The sequence below is a fragment of the Perognathus longimembris genome, chromosome 2 (assembly GCF_023159225.1).
Source record: "Perognathus longimembris pacificus isolate PPM17 chromosome 2, ASM2315922v1, whole genome shotgun sequence".
Lineage (NCBI taxonomy): Eukaryota > Metazoa > Chordata > Mammalia > Rodentia > Heteromyidae > Perognathus > Perognathus longimembris.
In genome coordinates, this window is record NC_063162.1 from 84,820,785 (window position 1) to 84,847,059 (window position 26,275).

The 26,275-nt window shown below is 40.8% G+C and overlaps 1 protein-coding gene and 1 pseudogene across 2 annotated transcripts in view; one reads left to right on the forward strand and one right to left on the reverse strand.

Moving 5' to 3' along the window:
• The window catches only part of Tax1bp1 (Tax1 binding protein 1), a 73,159-nt gene extending 55,298 nt beyond the window's left edge, over positions 1 to 17,861 (reverse strand). The window contains exons 1-2 of one of the 2 annotated variants that reach the window (XM_048339620.1): positions 17,683 to 17,861; positions 2,004 to 2,172 (exon numbers count right to left, since the gene is read on the reverse strand). In XM_048339620.1, the coding sequence (XP_048195577.1) occupies positions 2,004 to 2,165 (162 nt within the window). In that variant the 5' untranslated portion in view covers positions 2,166 to 2,172; positions 17,683 to 17,861. The remainder of the gene's footprint in view (positions 1 to 2,003; positions 2,173 to 17,682) is intronic. The other variant, XM_048339619.1, reaches the window with a different exon arrangement.
• Positions 17,662 to 26,275, forward strand: part of LOC125344965 — a 30,783-nt pseudogene continuing 22,169 nt past the window's right edge.

The window sequence follows — 26,275 nt, forward strand, 5'->3', positions numbered from 1 at the left end:
CTCAGGAGGCTGAGATCTGAGGATCTCAGTTTTAAACCAGCCTGGGCATGAAAGTCTGTGAAATTCTTATCTCCAATTAACCACTAGAAAACTGGAAGTGGCTCTAAGTGGAAGAACATTAGCCTTGAGCAAAAAGAGTTCAAGAATAGTGCCTAGTGGGCTGGGGATATGGCCTAGTGGCAAGAGTGCTTGCCTCACATACATGAGGCCCTGGGTTCGATTCCCCAGCACCACATATACAGAAAATGGCCAGAAGTGGCGCTGTGGCTAGCCTTGAGCAAGAAGCAGCCAGGGATAGTGCTCAGGCCCAGAGCCTAAGCCCCAGGACTGGCCAAAAAAAAAAAAATTAAGATATCCTACAATGTGATCTAACTAAGTTATCTACAATGTGATTCAAACTAAACTTTTACACTCATTTTCAAATGCTATCTAACCCTAGGCAAGTCAATGCCTAACACTTTCTCAAGCACACTATCCCTTTTCCCATATTCAGTCCTCCTACACAACTACTACATGGGTGCTATATATCTGCCTATCAACAGGTACTCTAACAAAATCATTCTATAGAGCAATCAGCAATATACATAATGTTTGAAAACAAGCAATGCCCAAAACATATCAGTTCCACTTCCCAAAACTGACCCTACAAAGTATACAAATGAACAAAACAGAGTTTGATACCAAGAGCTTCAACATTAAGAATATATAATTTTTATTCATTCTCATGAACATTCTCTTTTCTATTCCTTAGCTTATACCACTTTCAAGACAGAAATGTGTCCCTTTCCTTCAACTGCACTTCCTTTTCCTCATCTAACTCATTCTTGCAGAAAACACCAGTTGGTCCTCCACCAGTGTCAGAGTCCATCAGTATCCTAAACTATACCTCATATAAAATGGAAACTAATACTGACTCCACAAAACGTTTACAATGACTGTTGTCATCATTTTGGAATTAGAAAGTCTAAAAAAGACACAAATAAGTTAAAAAAAATTACTCATAAACATCAAAGAATGAAATATTCAAAAAAAGGAATACTATTATCAAATTTTTCTTTTGTTCAAATGTAAGTTTTCTGCCTTTTACTGATGGACTGTGAATTCAAAACACTCAATATGTTAATTCTTATAGCTTCTTTCTTTCTACTTTACAACAGAACTTTTGAAACAAGCAAGATAATCAAATTTTCAAACTTATTGAAATTCTATCTACATTTGGACATAACATTACTGCTCAAAGAAATGTTATAGTTCTCTACTATATTCTAAAGAAAACCTTCAGCAGGGGCTGGGAATATGGCCTAGTGGCAAGACTGCTTGCCTAGTATACATGAAGCCCTGGGTTCGATTCCCGCACCACATATATAGAAAACGGCCAGAAGTGGCGCTGTGGCTCAAGTGGCAGAGTGCTAGCCTTGAGCAAAAAGAAGTCAGGGACGGTGCTCAAGCCCTGAGTCCAAGACTCAGGACTGGCAAAAGAAATTTAAAAAGAAAGAAAGAAAGAAAACCTCCAGCAGAGTAAGATCACTACAATGATACTAATAATTTTCAACCAAACTATGAAAAAATATTGGTAAACATAAGGACTGGCCATCAAAAAGAGATAACAGTAAAATACAAAATAAGCATCATTTAAGCAATGCAGAACACCAGAAAAGATAATAAATGACTATAGAGTAGAATAAAATTAATCACAAATGACTAAAGAAAATAAATGGTTTAAGAACCAAAGGATAACATTTTTTTTCTTTTAGGTAGGAAATGGAGAACATTTGGGGGGGGGTCCTTTTTACAGAAAAAAAGGTTTTCACAAATCTTAGAAATTCATTTCTAAAGAAATTAAGATCCCAGCCTTTGTTTTATACTATTGTGAACTGTTACATTATTCCCTAGTGATGTACACAAAACTAAACTTTACTAGGACAAAGCTAATATAAGCTACTTGCCAAATTGTTTAAAGATAAAAATGACCAATGTAGAACACATTCAGAAAGCTTTCTTACCTTGAATATCCCAACCCAGTCTTTTGGATGTGGATAGATATAAGGAGTTAAGGTGTAATGACATTCCAAGTGTGCATTGGGAAGATAACTCTTGGCCACATTTTGAAAGATGACATGGGCAAAGTTGGAAGTCTGCAGTGGAACTTCTTGAAATGATGTCATTGTGAATCTGAAACAATTAATTCATGCAAGTTAAATTATACTAGCTAAGAATATATTTGTCTTAAAAAAACTTTCATGGATATACTTACATTTCATAATTGAGGAGATATGCTTTTTAAATATTGGAATTTCTCCTTAAAAATAAATATAAAAACACCAACCAAGAAATACCAATATGGCTCAGAAAATCACATGGAAGTTTAAAAACCATAAACAAATCTGGGTATGGTGGTACTCACCTGTAATCCCAACACCTAGAAGGATGAGGTGAAAGGATCTGAGTTTAAGACCACACTGGGTTACAAAGCAAGATCATATCTAAAAACTAAAGTAGAAAACAATCCTCAGAAGCCTAGCCTTCTGTTCTATCCCAACCAAAAGTAAATGAACCAGTATACATGCTGCTAATATAATAAGCCTGCTGGCCTCTAACAGAAGACACTTAAACTGAAATTCTGTAAACTATCAGGGGTTATTTAAATGCAAATTTCATGAGGCTGTTTCATGGTTATATTTATTTATATGTTTGGTTAGTTTTTTAATATATGTCAATTAGCTATCTTTTCTCCCTAGGTTCTACACTGTTAAAGCTGAACTGGATGCTAACCTCACTGCCTACGTTTTCAACCCATGTTGTAAAACACCTGGATCGGCACTTCTCAATCCTGGCTTCTCATTATAATAGTCAGGGGGGTTTTAAAAGAAAAGAAGACAAACAAAACAAAACATGACTTTCTGGGAGTGGGACTTGGGCATATACATATGTGTTTGTATCAGAGAGCATACTTCTATTTCCCTCCCCTCCGGTGCCTCTCCAAATAACCCAAATCCTATATTCAGTCAAGTTCCAGAACTACTACTTATTAGCCTATAATCCAACTCAATAACCTGTCTCTACTACTACCTGTCATTCAATTCCACCAAGCCCAGCCTGTCTTCTTGGGTGCTGAAGTTTGTTTGAATTCTTAAACTATATAAACTCTCAGCTGGTCTAGTTTGGTGTTTTTAGAGTTTATTTGTTTTCTGTTTTTTGTTGGCAAGCACTTGTCAGGCAAGGTGCTCCATCACTTAAGTCATGACCCACCCACCTTAAATAGCATGACCTATCTGATTCCTCTCTACTCATATCAATTCTACCCTTTTGTCCTGGATTAATGATCCTATCTTGATTTCCACTGTATATATATGGATTCAGTATAAAAGACATTAAAAATAAAAGTACAGTGTCGGTGAAATACATATTGTTGAAAATCTATTAGGAATTCGGTGAATGCTCACTAGTTGAGTAAACACCAAGTAATGAATATCAGATTGTAAAAACAAGATCCAAACAGACTGTCCAAAGTAGATTACTATTTTGTACTCTACTTTTAAGAGAAAGGAAATATCTGGGGATTTACTCAAAAAAGCATTCTACAGAATATATCTAGAATCATGAAGTAGTGCGTTGGCTCAAGTAGTAGAGCACTAGCCTTGAGCTGAAGAGCTCAGGGATGGCACCCAGGCCCAGAGTTCAAGCCCCACTACCAACAACAACAACAAAAAGAATATATCCAGAATCAATACATTCACTGATTATACAAACAAACAACCTTATGGCACTTGTTTTTGAGCCCTAAAACAAAAATTCCTGCACTAATGGAGGGAACCAAGGCACTATTTTTTTGCTAACCAAATTAAATCTACCTTACTTCACTGATTAATGAAGTTTCTTTAGATCAAACACAGCAGTACTCTCTACATACGTTTCAGCCATTAGGAAACTTTACTGCTAACTATGCGTTGAGGCACACACCTGTGAACCTAGCCCTCAGGAGGCTAAAGCAGGATGATCACAAGTTTGAGGACAGCTTTGGCTACATAGCAATTCCCTCAGCATAATGGCATACATATGTAGTACTAGGTACTCCCAAAGCATGGGGGAATCATGATTTGAGGCCAGCTTAAGCAAAAAGTTACCAATGCTCTTTCTCAAATAGTAAATAATAAACCCAGCTAGGCATCAGTGGCTCAAGGCTCCAATCCTACTCAGGAGTCTGAGATCCAGAGGATGGTGGTTCAAGCCCAACACAGACCAAAAGAGTCCTATAGATCCAGCATAAAAAGGACTAGAGGCATGGCAAGTGATGAGCGCCAGCCAAGCAAGCAAACCAAACAAGAAAGCTGTGCAAACACAACTCGCCCAGCCCCCCAAAAGAGAAAAGTTTAGCATGATGTTGAAAATAAACTATAACTTGTGGTTAGGGACAGGAAGGAAAAACTGGGAGGAAAAGGTGTCCAGAAAGGTGTTCTTTTGTTTTTGTTTTGCCAGTCCTGGGGCTTTAACTCAAGGCCAAAGCACTGTCCCTGACTTCTTTTTTTGCTCAAGGCTAGCCTAGCACTCTACGACTTGAGCCACAGTGCCACTTCTGGCTTTTTCTGTATATGTGGTGCTGAGGAATCGAACCCAGGGCTTCATGCATGCTAGGCAAGCACACTACCACTAGGCCACATTCCCAGCCCCTGTTCCAAAAAGAAATGTACTCATCACCTGACTGTAACTCCTCTTGTATTATCACCTTCATAATTACAGTAGAAAGTATACATAATTTTCTAAAAAGGTCAACATAGTGACACATGCCTGTAATCCCAACTACATGAGAGGTAGAAGTAGGAGAAGGCCAACTCAGTGAAAGCTTAAACCAAAGCAAGAAGGGCCAGGGGTGTTGCTCAAGTGGTAGAGCTTCTGCCTAGAAAGCTAGGAGGCCCTAAGTAAAAATTTTATACCACCAAAATATAAAAGAGAAAAATAGGACATCAGTGGCTCATGCCTATAATCTTATGTACCCAGGAGGCTGAGATCTAGATCTGAGGATCACCAATCTAAGACAGCCTAGGCAGAAGAACCAGACTGTATTGTGTGGCTCAAGTGATAGAACATCAGCCATAAGCAGAAAGCCAAACTACAGCACAATAACCAGAGTTCAAACCCCTATCCCTACAAAGCACTTAAAGAAGTTTGCCATTTGGTTTCTTTTTCTGTTTTTTATTGTTGTTGTTGACCTGTTTGGTGAGTAAAGCTAATGCTTAAAGCGGACTTAACTAAGCAGGTTTCTCTGCCTAGGAAGCTAAAGCCTTCAGGAAAATGAAAAGGTAGCAACTACAAGCCCAGAAAAACTCTACCCAAGGTAACAGGAAAGTTTGATTTTTTTGTTTTGTTTTGGTCTTCTGTGTTGAGGCTGGGAATATGGCCTAGTGGCAAGAGTACTTGCCTAATATCTATGAAGCCCTAGGTTTGATTCCTCAGCACCACATATATACAAAAAGTCTTCTGTGTTAATCTAACATGGGAGAGAGGTGAGGAGGTTGTAACATTAATAAAGTCAAACTCTTCAAATCAGTGGTTCCACAAACAGGATTGGTGGGGGGATAAACCTTTCTAATCTTTAAAAGAAAATACAACCAGTTGTACATTTTTGTATGCACCAATAAAAATACTACTAGTTGTAAGATGGCAATAAGTACAACTATTGCTAAATCAATGGAATCAACCTCTACCATATAAAACTATCAAAACTGAGTTGAGTAAATCTACAATACTGCCCTGAGGAGACAGTGAATATTTAGGTTTGAAAAAAATATTTAATAAGGGGCTGGGGATATGGCCTAGTGGCAAGAGAGCTTGCCTCGTATACATGAGGCCCTGGGTTCAATTCCCCAGCACCACATATACAGAAAACGGCCAGAAGTGGCGCTGTGGCTCAAGTGGCAGAGTGCTAGCCTTGAGCAAAAGGAAGCCAGGGACAGTGCTCAGGCCCTGAGTTCAAGGCCTAGGACTGGCCAAAATAAATATATATATATATATTTAATAAGAAGGAATTAAAACTAGACTAGAATAGCTTCCTCTAGTTTTAATTAAAAGTATTTAACAATGAAGCCTTTACTTAAAATTTAACAGTTTCCTAAAGTAAACTAAATAGACACAACTGGAACTATTTCTTTATAACAAAAAACAGTAGAGTTTAAACCTCGGTTACAATAGTGTTTTTAAAATTCCAAAATCCAAATTTACACTTTTACCGCATTTTGAACAGAATAGCTGGTAGTTATATGTATTTAAACATGTGCATATAGTTCTTAAATGTAACCAAAGGAACTGGTAAGACTTTGCTACAAGGCTTATGTGTAAAAGAGGGCTGGCCTAAGGACTTCAACAAGACCTATAATTCCAATACTCTGGAGGACTCTGAGGCGGACGAATCACAAAGGCCAGCCTGAGCTACTACACAGTGAGAAACTCTTAAATCAAAAAATGTGGACTTTTAACTTTGAGCTCAACTTATTGTTTGAATTTCTACAAAGATATATAAAAGTATTTTTGTTTTAGGGGCTGGGAAAGACGCTTAGTGGTAGAGTACTTGCCTAGCATGCATGAAGCCCTAGGTTTGATTCCTCAGTACCAGATAAACAGGAAAAGCTGGAAGTGGCACTGTGGCTCAAGTGGTAGAGTACTAGCCTTGAGCAAAAGAAGCTCAAAGAGCAGGGCGTAAGATATCACAAGAAATGTACACACTGTCCTACTATGTAACTGTACCCTTTTTGTACAACACCTTGCCAAAAAAATTTGTGTTCAGTTAATACATAAATTAAATTTTTTTTAAAAAAAGAAGCTCAAAGAGATCACCCATGCCCTGACTTCAAGTCCCAGGACCAGCAAATTTTTTTCTTTGTTTTTTGTTTATTTGTTTTGTTTTTGTTGCCAGTCCTGGGGCATGGACTCAGGGTCTGAGCACTGTTCCCTGGCTTCTTTCTGCTCAAGGCTAGCACTCTACCTCTTGAGCCACAGAGCCACTTCCGGCGTTTTCTATATATGTGGTGCTGAGGAATCGAACCCAGGACTTAATGTATACGAGGCGAGCACTTCACTACTAGGCCACATTCCCAGCCCCTTTTTGTTTTTAAGAAAGCACATTAATATAGTCATTTTATCCCTCCTCCAAATCTCATATTTTTAATAAAATATTAACATTTCACTTTAAATTTTAGTCAAGAGTAAGAAAATCGGGCTGGGGATATAGCCTAGTGGCAAGAGTGCCTGCCTCGGATACACGAGGCCCTAGGTTCGATTCCCCAGCACCACATATACAGAAAACGGCCAGAAGCGGCGCTGTGGCTCAAGTGGCAGAGTGCTAGCCTTGAGCGGGAAGAAGCCAGGGACAGTGCTCAGGCCCTGAGTCCAAGGCCCAGGACGGCCAAAAAAAAAAAAAAAAAAAAAAAGAGTAAGAAAATCATGATCATCCTATTAATGGCCTTATAAATCAAACTCCAACACTCTAACCTTTTGAAAAATTGTAATGCTATTATAGAAATAATTCCAAGTCATCCTACTCTTCTTGTTAATTTTTAACTTTATTAAGCTCCTATATAGCTTTTAGCTATATTTTTTTAAAGTTAACATAAATGTGAGATGAGCCAAGCTTGAAAAGCTAAATATCATAATATTTCTCATTATTGGAATCTAGACTTAAAAGGTAGACAGGGGCTGGGAATATGGCCTAGTGGCAAGAGTGCTTGCCTCCTACACATGAAGCTCTCAGTTCGATTCCCCAGCACCACATATATGAAAAACGGCCAGAAGGGGCGATGTGGCTCAGGTGGCAGAGTGCTAGCCTTGAGCGGGAAGAAGCCAGGGAAGGTGCTCAGGCCCTGAGTCCAAGGCCCAGGACTGGCCAAAAAAAAAAAAAAGGTAGACATATATAAATATACATACATACATTTCTGTTTATCACTATATCTATCTCTAGATAGATATGAGAAAGAAAACCAATCTAATATAAAACTGAAGGGAAGAGGAAGAAGAGGAAAAGGAAAGAGAATGATGGAAGATAAGATATATGATAGAAACACAAAACTCCAAGTTTAAACAAATGGTAGAAAAGATAAGGAAGCAAAGGCAATATATGAAATAAGTCTGACTAGATTGAAATACACCACACAGCTAGGCACCAATGGCTAACAAATGTAATCTTAGCTACTCAGGAGGCTAAGATCTGATGATCATGGTTCAAAGCCAGCCCAGGCAGGAAAGTCTGTGAAATTCTTATCTTCAGTTAACCAGCAAAAAGCCAGAAGTGGAGCTATGATCACTGGTACAGCATAAAAAAAGAAAAGAAAAACAACACTAGGCCCTGAGTTCAAGCCCCAGGACAGAAAGGAAGGAAGCGAGGGAGGGAAGGAGGGAGGGAGGGGGGAGGAGAGGGGGGAGAAAGGGAGAGGGAGGGAGAGAGGGAGAGGGAAAACCCTGTTACATCTTAATAACAAGAAAATTATATAAATTTTTTGCTGGTTCTGGGGCTATGCACTCTCCCTGAGCCTCTACAACTCAACTAACACTCTACCACTTGAGTCATAGTGCCACTTCCAGCTCTTTTGGAGTACTTTTTTGGGGATAAGACTCTCAGGGCACCAGTGGCTCATACCTGTAACCCTAGCTACCCAGGAGGCTAAGATCTGAGGATCTTGGTTCAAAGACTGCCTACTCAGGAAAGTCCATGAGACTCTTTATCTCCAATTAACCACCAGAAAACGGGAAGTAGCACTGTGGCTCAAGTGGTAGAGTGCTAGCCTTAAGCTGAAAGAGCTCAGGGACAGTAACCAGAGCCATAGTTCAAGCCCATGACCAACCAAAATAAGAGTAAATATGGTCAAAGTAGTGTTATACGCATGTTTGAAATTAGAACAATGAAACCTGCTGAAACTGTTTTAAAAAGGGGAGCAAGGATAAGGGAGAAAGAGTAGGTGAGAATGGATGGATGGGTAGAAATGACACTGGACTAAAACCCCCTTTAACAATTAATGTATAATTAAAAAAAAAACTTTTAAAAAGTAAATGAAGGTAGGGACAGGACAGGGCAAACAAAATCAAATTAAACTTTATAAAGTAAAAGAAATAAAATGAAAATTGTTAAAATTGTTTTAATCAAGGAATGAAGGAGAGAGATGGTGGAGATTAGTTTGATTGGGGTACACTGTATGCATGTATGTTAAAGAATCACAAGAAAACCCCCTTTCTGTAATATATGCTATTAAAAAAATCTTTTTAAAATGTTAACATGAATGAGTGTAACCTGGGAATAACATCATGAATCAACCCATTCTGATAACATTTCTAGTTCTCTCACAGTTCCTCTGCTTCACTGTTCCCACAAACATGAATTGGGCAATATGATAGAAAAGCTTATAAAGCTTATTAAATTCACTGGCTGAGCGGGCCAAACCTGTGCATCCATATGGCCAGTGAAGATGTAATATGCAAAGTCACTGCATCACCTTGTGGTAATTATTGGGAAGTGTAGCTTCACTAACATGAGAAAAAAACAACAACAAAAACTGTTGCATCTGTTGGAAAAAGAAAATACAACTCTTCACTCAAAGGGAAGTGGAACAGCAAGCCACTTCAACATACCAAATTCTTTTTACCATTCTCCGAAGTCCATCTCCAGAAACCAGTATAGTAAGTTAGCCAAAGTAAGTAAAACTTTTCCAGCTAACAATTAAATGGCTAGACACAACTGTCTGGAAACAATGACTAAGAAATATGGATAGCTTGGGGCTGGGGATAAGGCCTAGTGGCAAGAGAGCTTGCCTCGTATACATGAGGCCCTGGGTTCAATTCCCCAGCACCACATATACAGAAAACGGCCAGAAGTGGCGCTGTGGCTCAAGTGGCAGAGTGCTAGCCTTGAGCAAAAGGAAGCCAGGGACAGTGCTCAGGCCCTGAGTCCAAAGCCCAGGACTGGCCAAAAAAAAAAAAGAAATATGGATAGCTGATTCCTCTCATAGGCTTCCTACCTATAACGTACTCTTAAAATATGTATAATTCTAGAATACCTCTAGAATTCATTTCTATGTATCCTTCTTTAGACTGCATTATGAAGTCCTGGATCTAAAATCCAATATTATTATTTTGGAAATTCATTAACATTTAAAGAATAGATATATGTAGGGAGTAACCAATAGATTTAAATCAACAGGGAAAAGCTTATTACATACAATGTTATCTTCAGTTTTTTTTTTTTCTTTTGCCAGTCCTGGGGCTTGAATTCAGGGCCTGAGCACTGTCTCTGATTTCTTTCTGCTCAAGGCTAGCACCCTACCACCTGAGCTACAGCACCACTTCTGGCTTTTTCTATATATGTGGTGCTGAGGAATGGAACACAGGGCTTCATGTATGCAAGGCAAGCACTCTACCTCTAGGCCATATTCCCGGCCCTTCTTCTAAGATTTTTAAAAGCCCAAATCATGCCTTTTGTGGTACTTCTCTTTAGTGGCTCCTAATAACCTGCTATATTTAACTAACTGAAAAATGTAAGCCTTAGTATATTTAGCAAATACACCATACAAAGAACTTCTGCATATTAACCATATGAAACAAAACTTTTTTTTTTCTTTTTTTGCCAGTCCTGAGCCTTGGACTCAGGGCCTGAGAACTGTACCTGGCTTCTTTATGCTCAAGGCTAGCACTCTACCTCTTGAGCCACAGGACCACTTCAGGCCTTTTCTGTTTATGTGGTGCTAAAGAATCAAACCCAGGGCTTTCTGCATGGTAGGCAAGCACTTTACCGCTAAGCCACATTCCCAGCCCAAGTTAAACTTTTAAATATAATATCTTCAAAATATTTTTGCGGGGCTGGGAATATGGCCTAGTGGCAAGAGTGCTTGCCTCATTTATATACATGAAGTCCTGGGTTCAATTCCTCAGCACCACATATATAGAAAAGGCCAGAAGCAGCGCTGTGGCTCAAGTGGCAGAGTGCTAGCCTTGAGCAAAAAGAAGCCAGGGATAGTGCTCAGGCCCTGAGTTCAAGGCCCAGGACTGGCCCAAATAAATAAATAAATAAAATATTTTTGCATACCAAACAGAATTCAAAAAGATTAAAAAGTCATTTTTATGATTTTGTAGGTACCTATCAGTAAGAGACAGTAAACTAATTATACTGTACTTATTTAGATTTACTTTTGAAAACAGGGGGACCAGAATGGGTTGGAGGGGGTAAAGAAACAAGATTTGACAACTTTGATAACCTTACTATACCATTTCATTTTGTGTATGTCGGAAAATGTCCATAATATTTATTAGGCCAAAGCAAATAAAGTTGTGAATTAGCAATAAAAATTCTGTGCTTCACCAACTGCAACAGAAACACATTAAGGCTCTGTTTGGTTGGTTTGTTGGTAGTAGGACCAAAACTCAGGGCCTTGGGCACTGTCCCCAAGGCTTTTTTGCTCAAGGGTAGCTCCCTATCACTTCTGCCACAGTTCCATTTTGGTCCTTTTGGTGATTAACTGGAGATAAGTGTCTCAAGGACTTTCCTACTCACTATCCTTAAAGCTCAGTCTCCAGAGTTACAAGGATTATAGGTGTGAACCACCAACACCCAGACTCACACTTCAGTTTCTGAATATGAACACTTGGTGTTAGTTAGATAGTGGATGACAGAAAGTGTTAAAAAAAAAAAAAACACCAAAAGAGCCTTTAAAAATTATCTTCTAACATCCATCCTATAGGACACAAACATCTGAAGAAAAACAATGCCTAACATTCAAACAGTTCCAATTACTCACTTAGGTTCAAAGAACTCCACTTTTTAAAAAAGACTTCTAACTCTGCCAGGAACTGGTGGCTTATGGCTGTAATCCTAGCTACTCAGGATACTGAGATCTGAGAATCATGGTTCAAAGCCAGCCCAGGCAGTAAAGTCTGTTAAGATTCTTATTCCAATTAATCAACAGAAAACTAGAAGAGAAGCTGTGGCTCAAGTGGTACAGCATCAACCTTGAGTAAAAAAGCTAAGAGACAATGCATAAGCCCTAAATTCAAGCCTTCACCAAAAAAAAAAAAAAAAAAAAGACCTCTAAAATAATGTTATCAGCAATCTTTCTGGGAGACAGAAGTTAAGCCCCAGTTTCTAATTTGCAGTAAAGCTAACATTCCTATTCCAGAATCCTTTACAGCATATTCTGCCCACTTGTCATCCACCACTGTGTGTGTGTGTGTGTGTGTGTGTGTGTGTGTGTGTGTGTGCAGTCAAGTTTTGGCTTTTCTGGTGTTTTAACTGGAAATAAAAGTCTCATGAAACCTTGATCATCAGACCTCAGCCTTCCAGTAGTTAGGATTACAGGTATGAGCCACCAGCAACCATCAACTTTTTTTTATTTTTATTTTTTTGCCAGTCCTGGGGCTTGAACTCAGGACCTGGGCACTGTGCCTGAGCCTCTCTCTCTCTGTGCTCCTGGCTAGCACTCTACCACTTGATCTACAGCACCACTTCCAGGTTTTTCTGTTCATGTGCTACTGAAGAATTGAACCTAGCGCTTCATGCTTGCTGGGCAAGCACTTTACCACTAAGTCACATTCCCAGACCCAGAAAAATAACTTTAAAAAGTTCAAAATAGAAAAGGTTTTAGCATAGCCCAGTTTTATATAATATCCATTACAAAAAATACAATCTAATAAACTTTATATGTGAGACGATTCCCATGTTTTGCATCTTGTAAAGGTTTAGAGTTCATAATCCATATTACTTTTGTAATAGGTAAACATTTTGTTATGGTAAACATTTACTGGTAAAATTTCATATACATGGCAGCAATTGAGTGTAAAAAACATGCAATTTAAGAATGTATTGGTTAAGACACTAGAACTTATAGGCACAAGTAGGAGCTTCCTGAACAGAGTCCCAGAGGCACAACAGATAGGGGAGACTCTTGACAAATGAGACTACTACAAAATAAAAAGTTTCTGCACAGCTAAAGGCATAGCCACTAAACTGGAAAGACAGCCAACCATATGGGAAAGGACCTTCACCAGCACAACAACAGACAAATGCCTAATATCTGTCATCTACAGAGAACTCAAAAAACTAACCCCCTCCAAACCCAGTAAACCAATTATTAAATGGGCAAAGGAGCTAAAGAGAGACTTCACAGGAGAAGAAATAAAAATGGCAAAGAAACATGAGGAAATGTTCAACATCCCTGGCAGTAAAGGAAATGCAAACAAAAACAACCCTGAGATACCACCTCACTCTAGTTACAACGGCCTATTCTCTGACAATAACAAATTCTCAGACAATAACAAATGCTGGAGGGGATGTTGGCAAAGAGGAACCCTTCTCCACTGTTGGTGGGAGTGCAAATTAGTACAATCACTTTGGAGAACACTATGGAGGTTCCTCAAAAAGCTCAGCATAGACATACCCTATGACCCAGCCATACCACTCCTAGGCATCTATCCTGAACAAGTCCCAGGATACCATAAAGACATCTGCACATACATGTTTATCGCTGCACAATTCACAATAGCAAAAATATGGAAACAAACTGCAATCCTCAGATCTCAGCCTACTGAGTAGTTAGGATTATGGGGTTGAACCACTGGCATCTGGCAATTTGGTCTCATTCTAGCTATATATAGGCCTTCTGGGGAGAAGAGGCTACTCAGAAGCAAACCATCTAGAAAAGTCTACCTGAGACAATATTTTATATGCATGTGATATTGTCAGCACTGCGGGTGGGAGCTTCCAGGACTCCCCGCTTTGGCTTGCTTTGGTAACACTGTGAATGATCTATTTGCTGGTTTGTCCTGAAGACAGTTTCTGTCCTACCTCCACAACCCCATTCCCCATTGCCTGCTCCTAGAAAGCCTTCTTGCCTTAGCGGCCAATGTCCTCTCAGAGGTCAAGGCCATCCTCAGATCTTCCTTCCTCTCTCAGGGCATCCTGGTTCCTTCGATTCCTTTTCATAAACTTCTTCAGGATGTCTTAGCACTATGCAACTAACTCTGCTAATGAGCCTTTTTTTTTTTTTTTTTGGACACTATTTTCCTTAGTCACTGGCCTTTCCCAAGAAATCATCATAGCCAATGGTGAGGGTCTCCACAAGCTAAACGTTCAGGGCATTGATGCCCTGCTAATAAGCATGTGGTTCAAGAACTGAGGGCTGGGGATATGGCCTAGTGGCAAGAGTGCTTGCCTCCTACACATGAAGCTCTCGGTTTGATTCCCCAGCACCACATATATAGAAAATGGCCAGAGGTGGCGCTGTGGCTCAAGTGGCAGAGTGCTAGCCTTGAGCAAAAAGAAGCCAGGGACAGTGCTCAGGCCCTGAGTTCAAGGTCCAAGACTGGCCAAAAAAAAAAAAAAAGAATTGGTTCATTCTTTTAGTTATTGAGGAGGATTACACTTGATGGATATAATTTGCTATCCAACACCTATTGATGGATGTTTGAAATATTTCTGGTTTGAGAGTATTATGAAAAAAACTGTTGTGAACATTTGTGCACACAAAAAAATATGGAGGGCTGGGAATATGGCCTAGTGGCAAGAGTGCTTGCCTTGTATACATGAAGCCCAGGGTTCGATTCCCCAGCACCACAAATATAGAAAATGGCCAGAAGTGGCACTGTGGCTCAAGTGGCAGAGTGCTAGCCTTAAGCAAAAAGAAGCCAGGGACAGTACTCAGTCCCTGAGCCCAAGGCCCAGGACTGGCACAAAAAAAAAAAATATATATATATATATATATATATGGAAACAACCCAGATGCCCCACCACAGATAAATGGATCCAAAAAATGTGGTACCTGTACACAATTGAATACTACACAGTGATTAGAAATGATAAAATAATGGCATTCGCAGGGAAATGGTCAGATCTCGAACAAATAATGTTGAGCGAGACAAGCCCAGAACACAGAGAACAAAGGTGCATGGTCTCCTTGATATATGATTGTTGGAGGGGGAAGAACAGTAGAGACCATGTTTGCAAAACAGTAAAGTTCTTTTCAAATGGTATTTCCACATGTTTGGGTCAGCGACTTTACATTATGTATCTAAAACCAAACAACTACTAAACAAACATAAAAAGGTCTAGGATAGAACTATCAGAGGATCACAATAGCTCAACAGCTATATACACGTGAATATATGAGGATAAGCAAAAAGAACTCCAAGAGAAGGACACAGGAGGACTTTATTGTTGTCATTACATTTAATGTTCTAGGTGAGTTTCCTTTGGCGTACCCCACGTGGTTACTGTATATGATTTGGTACACTGGATATTGTATATATGCTTATCTGAACTAAGGAAGGGAAAGAAAAATGAGGGAGGGTGTAACAAATATGACAAGACATGTACTCACTACCTTATTATGTAATGATACCCCCTCTCCTTACATCACCTTGTCAATAAAATTTAATTTAAAAAAAAAGTATGTGTTGGTTAGAGCCAAAAGCACTGGTGGCTCACACTAGCTACTTGAGAGAGTAAAACAGAGAAGATCATGGTGAAGGATAGCCCAAGCAAAATGTTCCTCTCATCCTCACCAACAGCTGGTCATCCTGGGAAATAGAAATGGGTAGTAGTGGCCCAGGAGTGCCAGGCTGTTTGCCAAACCCTATCTCAAAAATAACCAATGTGCCAGGCACCGGTGGCTCACGCTCGTAATCCTAGCTACTCAGGAGGCTGAGATCTGAGGAATGTTATTCAAAGCCAGCCAGGATAGGAAAGTCTATGAAATTCTTATCTCCAATTAGCCGCGAGAAAATCAGAAGTGGCCATGTGGCTCAAGTGGTAAAGCACTAGCCTAGAGCTTAAGAGCTCAGGGACAGTGCCCAGGCCCAGAGCTCAAGCCCTAAGATGTACCCAAAAAAAAAAAAAAAAAAAAAAACACTCGAGCTGCAGGCTTGGCTCAGCAGCAGTGTACCTGCCTGCAGAAAGCAAGCCCCAGTAGTGCCACACACACACACACACACACACACAAAATGGGTGGGTAGGAGTGGGGGGGGTGACTAAAAACAATTACTACAAAGACTATTGAAATTTAACTGATATTTTTTAAGGAAATTCTACTATAATCAAATAATCCTTCAGAAAGTCAAGTTTAGCCAAAGTGGTGGCACACTGTAATAACAGCACTAGAGAGAGACACAAGGTTTTCAGGTTAAAAAATAAAATTGATTCAGGAATAGAAACACTTCTTTAGTAAATAAATAAAATAAAGTTCATTTGTAAGAACATTATGAACAGAACTTTTTGACTCAGCCCTCCTTTATACCAAAGGATAATCAACATGAAGATAATCAGCCTACTTTAAAGTACTAAAATTTATCTTTTTAAAACGTTTTTAGAATTGTGCATCAAAACTGTAATTAATACTTGTGGGAATGTTAACAGCAGAATGCAGAGATAAAAATATTTCCTCTTGGGGGCCTAGGAATATGGCCTAGTGGCAAGAGTGCTTGTCTCATATACCTGAAGCCCTGGGTTCAATTCCTCAGCACCACATATATACAAAAAGGCCAGAAGTGGTGCTGTGGCTCAAGTGGTAGAGTGCTAGCCTTGAGCAAAAAGAAGCCAGGGACAGTGCTCAGGCCGAGTTCAAGCACCAGGACTGGCCAAAAAAAAAAATTCCTCTTGGGAGAGGGAAGGAGTGACATTGTCCACAAATAAATGTCCTCTACCTGATTTATGTAACTGTAACCCCTCTGGTACATCGCCCTTAAGATAATAAAAAAAATTAATGAAAAAAATCTCATCTACATTTTTAACATACCAACTTATAACTACTTTATAAAGCCTAAAACATATAAAAGCTGAAGCCACAAACGTCTTCCAATCAAACTTTTCATGAAGTACCATGTGTATTTTTTTAGTAGAGAATAACACCCCGGCACCCAGCTAAGCTCTAACTGTACCCTCGAGGCCCAGCGATCGATCGGCGCAAGTAGGGACGAGCGCACCACCGTGGACTTGTCCAAACAACTCCTGGCACTGGGCGCCGGGGGGGGGGGGGGGGCGGGTACGGAGGTGCAGTTGTGAAATCCAGACAAGCTGACCAAAAAGGGGGCGGAAGGAAAAACACAAAAAGGACGACTCCTCCTTCCAGCACAAGGTACGAAAAGCCCTTTACAAAGAGATGAAGACCACACTAATCGCTTAAGCCGGCTGGCCGAGACCTTCGTCCCTCCAACAAGGAGGGCACCGACGGCTCCGCCTCCGCCTCCGCCGCCACCGCCAGCGGCTCAGACCAAAACACTGGGGTTTGTCTCGCCCGGGCTCGGGTCAGCCTTCTCCGACTCCGCCAACACCCGCACGGTCCTCACGACAGTCCCCTGTGACCAGAGTCGCCTCGTCCCCCGACCCGGGTCCGACCCTAGGTCCCGCGAGCCTCCTCACCGCCGAGGCCCAGCCCGCGGCCTCCCGCACGGCGGAGCCGCTTGTCACCACCCGCTTCCCCGACTCCACAGCGGACCGGCGTCGCCGGCGCCCCGTCCGACACCACCGCAGGCAGGGAAAGCAGGTTCGTCCTTGGGAAGGGGAGCATTGTCACCCGGCCGCCGCGTCGCCGCGTCGCCCCAGCCCCGCCAGGCCCCCCAGGTTCTACGGGCTGGGAGCGTAGCACGAGTACCCCCAGAGCTCCAGCCCGAGGGAGGGGGGCTCGCTCTGCCACGGAAGACTGGATGGACCAGAATGCAGCTTACCCAGTGAGGGACTCCCGAGACGAGAGGGACGTTAAACAAGTTTCCAGTCCTGAGCCGCCATCAGCCGTCGAACCTCTTCCGCCACCACCACCGCCTCCCTCTACTGACCGGCAACACCTACCCTCACAGCAGGCCCCGTGCCACGTCACTTCCGCCCTCGCGGGGCGGTCACTTCCGCTGCCGGACGCGTTTGGCCCGCCCATCCTGCGGCGAGGGGATTTCCCCAGTGTTGAGATCTTTGAACTTGGTCTTGAATGGTTTGCTGTACTTGATCTTCTCTACAAATCCAGGAGAACCTTTACGCACGGTTTAGTCAAAGCCTTCTAATTTTACAGATGAAGAAATTACCTGTCGACATAAGTACTCACCAACGTTCGTGGCAGCAACCTAATAAAAATAACCACTTTTAAAAAAGTAAATATATGGAAAGTGGAAAAGGGGGAGCCGGGTGCTGGTGGCTCACGCCTGTCACCCTATCTACTCTGGAGGCTGAGATGTGAGGATCGCGGCTCAAAGCCAGCCCCGGCAAGGAAGTCCCCGAGACTCCTATCTCCCATAAACCTCCAGAAAACTGCTAGAGGCACTGTGGCTCAAAGTGATAACGACCAACCAAAAAAGGGGAGGGATTAATGTGAGCTTTATAAACACACTTCAGTTGTCATCGCTTACTTATGGGTAATAAACTTCAAACTGCAGTCTTTCTTTCTTTCTCTTGTTTTTCGGCTAGTCCTGGGGCTTGAACTGAGGCCCAGAGCACTGTTCTTGAGCTTATTTGGCTCTACCATGTGAGCCACAGTGCCACTGCCGGCTTTTTCTGTTTTTGTGGTACCGTGGAATCAAACCCAGGGCTTCATATATTCTAGGCATGCACTCTACCACTGAGCCACATTCTCAGCCCTGCAGTAACTTTCAACTAATGAAATAAAATAAAATATAAAAACAATAGAAACTGTAAGGTTCGCGGGAATGGAACCCCTCCAACATGGTTCAGGCAGAAAGGAGTTTACTGGGGGGGAGGGGAGCAAACTGCCAGCCCACACATGATGAAGGGGCAGAGAGAGAAAGGAAGAAGAGAAAGAGAGAGAAAAGGAAAGAGAGGACTATGTTGAGCCGGACTGTACAGGAAAACGTGGGAGATAAGGCCAGGTGGATTGGATCTGACCTCAGAGAAGGAGGAGGTAACTGCCTCCAGGTGTGCCAGTTACCTAGGTAACAGGTACTAGGCAAAGACTTAAAACAGGTGGGGGCATCTGCTTGGAGCCCTTCTGAAGTGGACCTTACAGAAACCGTAATAAAAAATACGTGCGGGTATTTTTATTTTGGTTTGGTCTTTTGGATTTTTTATGCATTCTTTATTTGGGCAGTACTTGGGTTTGAATTCAGAGCCTTGCACACTCAGGAATTCTTTTTTTGCATGGGGGGGGGGGTGGCTGTCCTGGAGCTTGAACTCAAGGCCTGGGCTCTGTCCCTAAGCCTCTCTGTGCTCCTGGCTAGCACTCTACCACTTGAGCTATAGCACAACTTGTGGCCTTTTCTGTTCATGTGCTACTGAGGAATCTAACCCAGGGATTCATGCATGCTAGGCAAGCACTGTACCCCTAAGACACATTCCCAGCCAGGAATTCTTATCATACCTTCAGCCCTATGTTAGTCTTAATAATTTCTTGAATTTTCCCCAAAAGTTCTTTATTTTTTTAATTTTGATTTGTTTTATTTCTTTTAATGGTTCCTTGAATTTTTAGAGTGTGCTTCTCATAGAAAGATAAATATTCTTTCAGTATTTCATTGAATTCTTCAAAATTCGCTTATTATATCTGCGGCAATGAGGTATGAACTCACAATTTTTTTATTTTTTTATTTTTGGCCAGTCCTGGGCCTTGGACTCAGGGCCTGAGCACCTTCCCTGGCTTCTTCCTGCTCAAGGCTAGCACTCTGCCACATGAGCCACAGCACCCCTTCTGGCCGTTTTCCATATACGTGGTGCTGGGGAATCAAACAGAGAGCTTCATGTGTAGGAGGCAAGCGCTCTTGCCACTAGGCCATATTCCCAGCCCTCACAATTTCTTGTATGAGGCCTTTCTGCTAGATTCAACTTCTTATTGAGTTTAAGTTACTATGTATATTTCACAGTACATATTTTAACCTTCACAATGATGGAAATTATCATTTTACTCTACATAGCTTACGAAGACTATGAACTTTAATAATAAAACCATTTCCTTGGGCTGGGAATATGGCCTAGTGGCAAGAGTTCTTGCCTCGTATACATGAAGCGCTAAGTTCGATTCCTCAGCACCACATATATAGAAAGGGCCAGAAGTGGCGCTGTGGCTCAAGTTGGCAGAGTGCTACTAGCCTTGAGCAAAAACAAAGCCAGGGACAGTGCTCAGGCCCCAGGACTGGCCAAAAAAAAGAAAAGAAAAACCATTTCCTCGATTTCGGGTGGTATGCACATTACTTTCCTTTTGTTTAGTAACATCTGTTCCCTCTTTTACTCTCATTCCCTCCATCCCATCCCCACCCACTTTCATCTATGTCCAATGTAGCTGAAGGTCCCCTCTGCTATATTATTACTTTTTTACCCGCTTTCCACTCATTCTGTGCCCTCCCAGCTTTCCTCTGGTGTGCTTGTGCGTATCCCATATATGAGATAGGGAATATAGAATCATCTAAAAATAATAGGACATTTTCAGATAGGACCCTACTTTCCTTATCTTTGGGGTTCTAAGAGGTGGTTGGGTCTTGCTATTTGGTGCCTTTCTTCCAAGGCTGTCCTCTTTTGTTTGCACTGTATTTTAGTATCTTGAGTCCTGTTTACTTTGTTCTATCTCATTGCATTTTAAATCTAACACCTGCATAACAAGGAGACCATACTTTTTGTCTCTCTGTTCTTGGCCTATCTCACTCAACATGATTTGTTCTAGTTCCATCCATTTCCCAGCAAATGCCCTTATCTTTTCAAATGACTGTGTAAAATTCCCTTGTATATAGGTACCACTTTTTTTAATCCATCTGTAGTCTGGCATCTGAGTTGTTTCCATATCTTGGCTGTGAACAGTGCAGCAATGAACATGGAGATACAGGCATCCTTGTCATATCCTGGTTCCTATTGCTCAGTATAAATGCCTAAGAGTGGTGTGGCTGGGTCACAGGGTATGTCTATGTTTAATTGTTTGAGGAAACACCCGACTGCTTCAACTTCAGATTTTTAGAGAGGTATACTTTACATCCTATGGGGTCTGCATCATCACTGTATAATCAATTTGACATTCTTTTCAGGGGAAAAAAATGAATTATCAGGCTAAGATAAATGAAGCATATAGTCTTACTACAATTCAAATCAGGTTTTGCTATTTGCCACCATGGGTTTGGTTGAAGTCAAGTGGTAATAACAAATGAGTCCTATCAGGACAGGTTTTACCAACAAATCTACAAATAAATAAATAGCTATTAGTGCTTTTTAAATTTCAAAATGGCGATAAGGTATTGCAGACCTATTAAAGAATTATTGGAGAGTAAATCACTGAGCAACCCCCACAATCTTGGGAGCAATTATACTTTCAAGCAACCTCTGACCAGTTGTCATGACCTACCTAGCTTCTGTTTTCATTGGAAAAATATGGAGACTTCAACTAAAAGACATGCCTTTATATAGGGAAGAAAAAATAGCTCATAAATAGTAAGATAGTCAGAGATTGGAGAAGTCAGTATAGACTTATGAACAGGAGCTGGGAATGTGGCTTAGTAGTAGATGCATGCCTAGCATGCATGACACCCTGGGTTTAATTCCTCAGCACCATATAAACAGAAAAAGCCAAAAGGGTTGTTGTGGCTCAAGTGATAGAGTGCTAGCCTTGAGCAAAAGGAAGACAATACACAGGCCCTGAGTGTAAGCCCCAGGAATGACCAATAAATAAATAATCTTATATGAACAGTATACTTTTAATGGAACCGGCAGGCCTACACTGTTATGTTAGGGTTGTAATGAGAAATTATAGGAAGTGAATTTCCCGATCAGAATGCAAGAGCTTATGCAAAGGAGTTAGGAAGAAGATCAGTAATCACACCAATAGTAATTTCATTCATGGAATACTGAATACTTTCCAGGCATGTGCTGCTTAGTGCACTCCACTCCTCACAGTAACTCTCTTGTAAGTTAAAAAATATTCCCATTTTGTTGAGAAATGGGGACTCAGAAAAGGTGAATCATTTGTAAGTCAAAGAAAAAATAATTAGACCTAAAAGGAAGTCTGACTCCAAAGTTCACACATTTCCTATCATGTCTTGTAGCTTTTTTTTACCATAAACAGTGGGAAAACTCATTTTGTAGTCAGGATGACCCTCTATCTTTCAAGTACTGGCATTCCAGCTAAAAAGAAAGCTTTTCAGGATGGAGTTTGGATAATAATAGGTTTTAAATAGAGAAGAAAATAATTCAAATACTCCAAAACATATATTGTTGGGGGTTTTTCTCATACTCTAGCTCTTAGATGTTTTTACTTGGGTTTTTATTTTGAGGGTTTTTTTTTGTCTTGACGTTTATTTTGCTTCTACTTATTAGTGGAAAATTCAACTTTACCCTAAAACTTACCCTTTATTTTTTTTTAATTTTTATTGTCAAACTGATGTACAAAGAAGTTACAGTTTCACAGGTTAGGCATTGGATACATTTCTTGTACTGTTTGTTACCTCCTCCCTCATTCCCCCCTCCCTCCTCCCCCTTTTTTGAGGGTTTTTTTCCTGTTAGGTTTTTTTTGTTTGTTTGTTTGTTTGTTTTTGCCAGTCTTAGGGCTTGGACTCAGGGCCTGACCACTGTCCCTGGTTTCCTTTTGCTCAAGGCACTCTACCACTTAAGCCACAGTGCCACTTTCGGCTTTTTCTGTGTATGTGGTGCTGAAGAATTGAACCCAGGGCTTCATGTATGCTAGGCAAGTCCTCTACCACTAAGCCACATTCCCAGGCCCTGTTAGATGTTTCTGATACAAAAATTGTCCTTGTTGCATCCCTGTCATTACCCTAAATGCTTTTTCTAAAGTCTTTAAATTGATCCTTTGAGTTACATGCTATTTGCTTATTTCCTCCTCTGCCATCCTAACAGCTGTCATCAGGTCTCCAAGTTGGGTACTCTCCTACTGCAATCTCTTCTGCATACAAACATCTTCAGTTCCTTTGTGGATGAGATCAAACTTACAAGGACAATATCCAAACCTTTTACTTTCTTGAATCCCTCATCTCCAATATTTTCTTCAATAAGTACTTATTTCTGTGATCATACATTTGATCTCCTCATAACTTTCAAAACCAAGCATCCTATCTTTTGGCCTCCTTTTCTTCTAACTTGCTTATTCATATATGCCCACTAAAGCTTTTTTCCAAAGTCATCAGGATATCTAATCCATTATTTTTTTTCCTCAGAAGGCTTCCTCAGTGTAGAGTCCATGAACTACCATTTCTTTACCCACATCCTAAACATTTGTTTCACTTCTAGTACCCAAATTTTCTTGCCTTCTGATGTTGCACAGTCAGTGCAATTTCATCAAATAAACATTTTATAGATTCTGATTATCATATGGTTTTTGTTTGTTTGTTGCCAGTCCTGGGAACTAGACTCAGGGCCTGAGCACTGTCCCTGGCTTCTTTTGCTCAAGGCTAGCACCCTAACACTTGAGCCACAGCACCACTCCCAGCTTTTTCTGTTTATGTGGTACTGAGGAACTGAACTCAGGGCTTTGTGCTCACTAGACAAGCACTCTACCACTAAGCCACATTCCCAGCCCCTGATTATCATCTGTTTTACCACTAAAGATTATTTCTGGGAAAACCATGCAATTTCTTTCTCCCTTCCTTCCTTCCTTCCTTCCTTCCTTCCTTCCTTCCTTCCTTCCTTCCTTCCTTCCTTCCTTCCTTTTTTCTTTTTGGTGCCAGTCCCAGGCATTATACCTGAGCTTTTGTACTTGAAGCTAGTATTGTACTACTTGAGCCACATCTCTACTTTTGGCTCTTTTTGGTGGTTAGAGATAACATTCTCACAAACTTTTCTGTCTGAGCTGGCTTTGAGCTGTGATACACAGATCTCAGCCCCCTCAGTAGCTAGGATTACAGGAGAGAGCCACCAGTACCAGTGAGGCAAATTTTTTCTTAAAGATAAAAGTGAGTATCTTCTGAAGTTTCTTGAACTATGAAGAGGAGAGGCTATGATTTATGAACAACCAAAGCATGCAGAGAGACGTTTAAACTTGAGTAAATCATTGCCCACCTGGCTCCCCAGAGTGTTTTTTGTTCCTGTGTCAGTAAGAGACCACTGGGATATAAATATTCCCAAACTTCTCTTCTTTATCTTACTGAGAAGAGTAAAGGCCAATGTACTGCTTTGCATTCTTATGGGCGTTATGTAAACAAGCTTCTGCCCAGGCAGTGTTCATCTTATTAAATTTCTTTATTTTATGAGTCACTTGCATATCGATGTTAATAAGTTACCTTAAAAAACTTAGCAAGATAATTTTCTCAAGGCCGGCCCTTAAAAAGGTTCCATCAAAGTTTTAAGTTGAAATGTGTTATTATTTTCATAGATCCCACCCCCTGCCCCTTTCTTAGGGCCTCTTTTTCATATTCAAACCCTCCATATCTCCACTGGATGTATCCCTTTGTCTTTTAAATACCCTAAAGTCTTTTCCATTTATTTTAAAGATAGATAAATAGATAGGCAGACAAATAGAGAGGATAAGATAGGATAAGCTATGTAGTCTACCCGGCCTACAGATGGATAGATAACAAAACTGCCTCACTGCATTTCTTCACAGCAATCAGGGTCCCTCTCCTACTTTACTTTCACAAACCTCAGTTCCACAATTTTGAATATTGCACCTTACCATTTCCCACCTATTTCATCCCACTTTGGTCTGACTGTCATTGGATCAAGCCAAAACAGCTGGCATTAAAGCCAAAATGTGCAAAGTGTGCTCTAGACAAGTCCATGTTAATATCCATGTACCTCCCATGGATGCTAAGCTAAAGTGCTATCACATCTCATCCCTTCTCTAGTATTCAAAAATGTATCCATGATTGAAAAGTCCAGCCATTTACCTACCTATTTCATAAAAACATTAAAACATATTTTGAGGAGCCTAAAACTTGGAGGAGTAGCCTGAAATGAAGGATGAGTATCTCACCAAATATCAATACAATGCCTACCACTTCTAAATTCACCTTTTTTTTTTTTTACCTATTCTTTGAAAATGCACTTGAATTCTTTAAATCCTTTCCTTGGCCGGTGGGCACAATGTTAAGTTTTGTTAGTGAGAGACACAAGAGAAAAGGATTTTGCTTCCTAGTTCCTATGTATTAGTTCAACATTCCTTTTGCAACATATGGTTTCTCCAGTGTTCATATCCTACACCTACTCAGTGTCTCCAGTATCCAGAGCATTCTCAGTGCTAGGGACTTAGGTGTGACCCTTAGTCAGTCAGCACTCAGCATCCAGCACTCAGTAGTACCCTGCAACTCACTCCCCTTGGTTCCATGTCCCTATCCCCCATGTTCCCCTCTAGGCAGCTTTTGGAGGAACACCTCCAGTGAAATACTGTGCTGGGAACAGCTCTCCCAGAAACATAGAGGGCATATTTTCAGCAAGTTCCAGATAATAAAGAGAGCAAATTTTCAACACAGCATAGCCGGAAGATTTCCAGCAAATTCCAGACGGTTGCTACCTAGCCAAAGTTTCAGATGGTGGATTTCTGGCAAGTCCACCAGCACAGGGGCATAAGGATTTCTCTGAGGGATTTCTTCACTCAGTGACCTTCAGCCATGCCCTCTCTAAGGCTTAGATTTGAGTCCTAAGAAGTATTCTTATTTGAGTATTCTCTTTCAGCCCTGGAAGTAGTGTCTGTTCCTTGTAACTGTCAAACTGTCATTGCTACATTCCTTGAAGTCTCCTTTATTCTTCCTACTAAACTGAGCCTGATATGGCTAATTCTCTAAATTAAAATTTCCCTGTTCAAATAACTGTGTGGTTTCTCTTTGTGCGCCGCCCCCCCACTCTCTCTTTTTCTTTACCAGCCTTGGGCCTTGAACTCAAGGCCTGGTCACTATCCCTAACTTTCTTTTGCTCAAGGCTAGCACTCTAACACTTAAGCCACAGTGCCACTTCCAGCTTTTTCTGTTTATGTGGTACCGAGGAACAAACTCAGGGCTTCATGCATGCTAGGCAAGCACTGTACCACTAAGCCACATTCCCAGCCCCTGTGTGGTAGTTTCTCTCTACTGACTGGACTCAGAGGGATACAACACTTCCTTTGGCCTCATAGGTCAAATCTGTGTTGGTTATTTTTTTTTCTTTTTTCTTCTTAAGCTCAGGAAATTAATATAATTCTGACAACCTACAGTTAGTGACATATAGACCTTTATTATACTGCAATTTTATGCTGTTATTTGATGTTAATTATGATGCATAGGAGTTAGAATTTCTTGGCTAAGGTAGTTGAGGTTGTAGAATTCAATGAGCAATGATTTATTACCACTTAGCATTGCATTTAGTAGATGAAAGAAATACTGTTATTCCCATAAGAGACCATGGAAAGCTAATCTTGCCATAGGA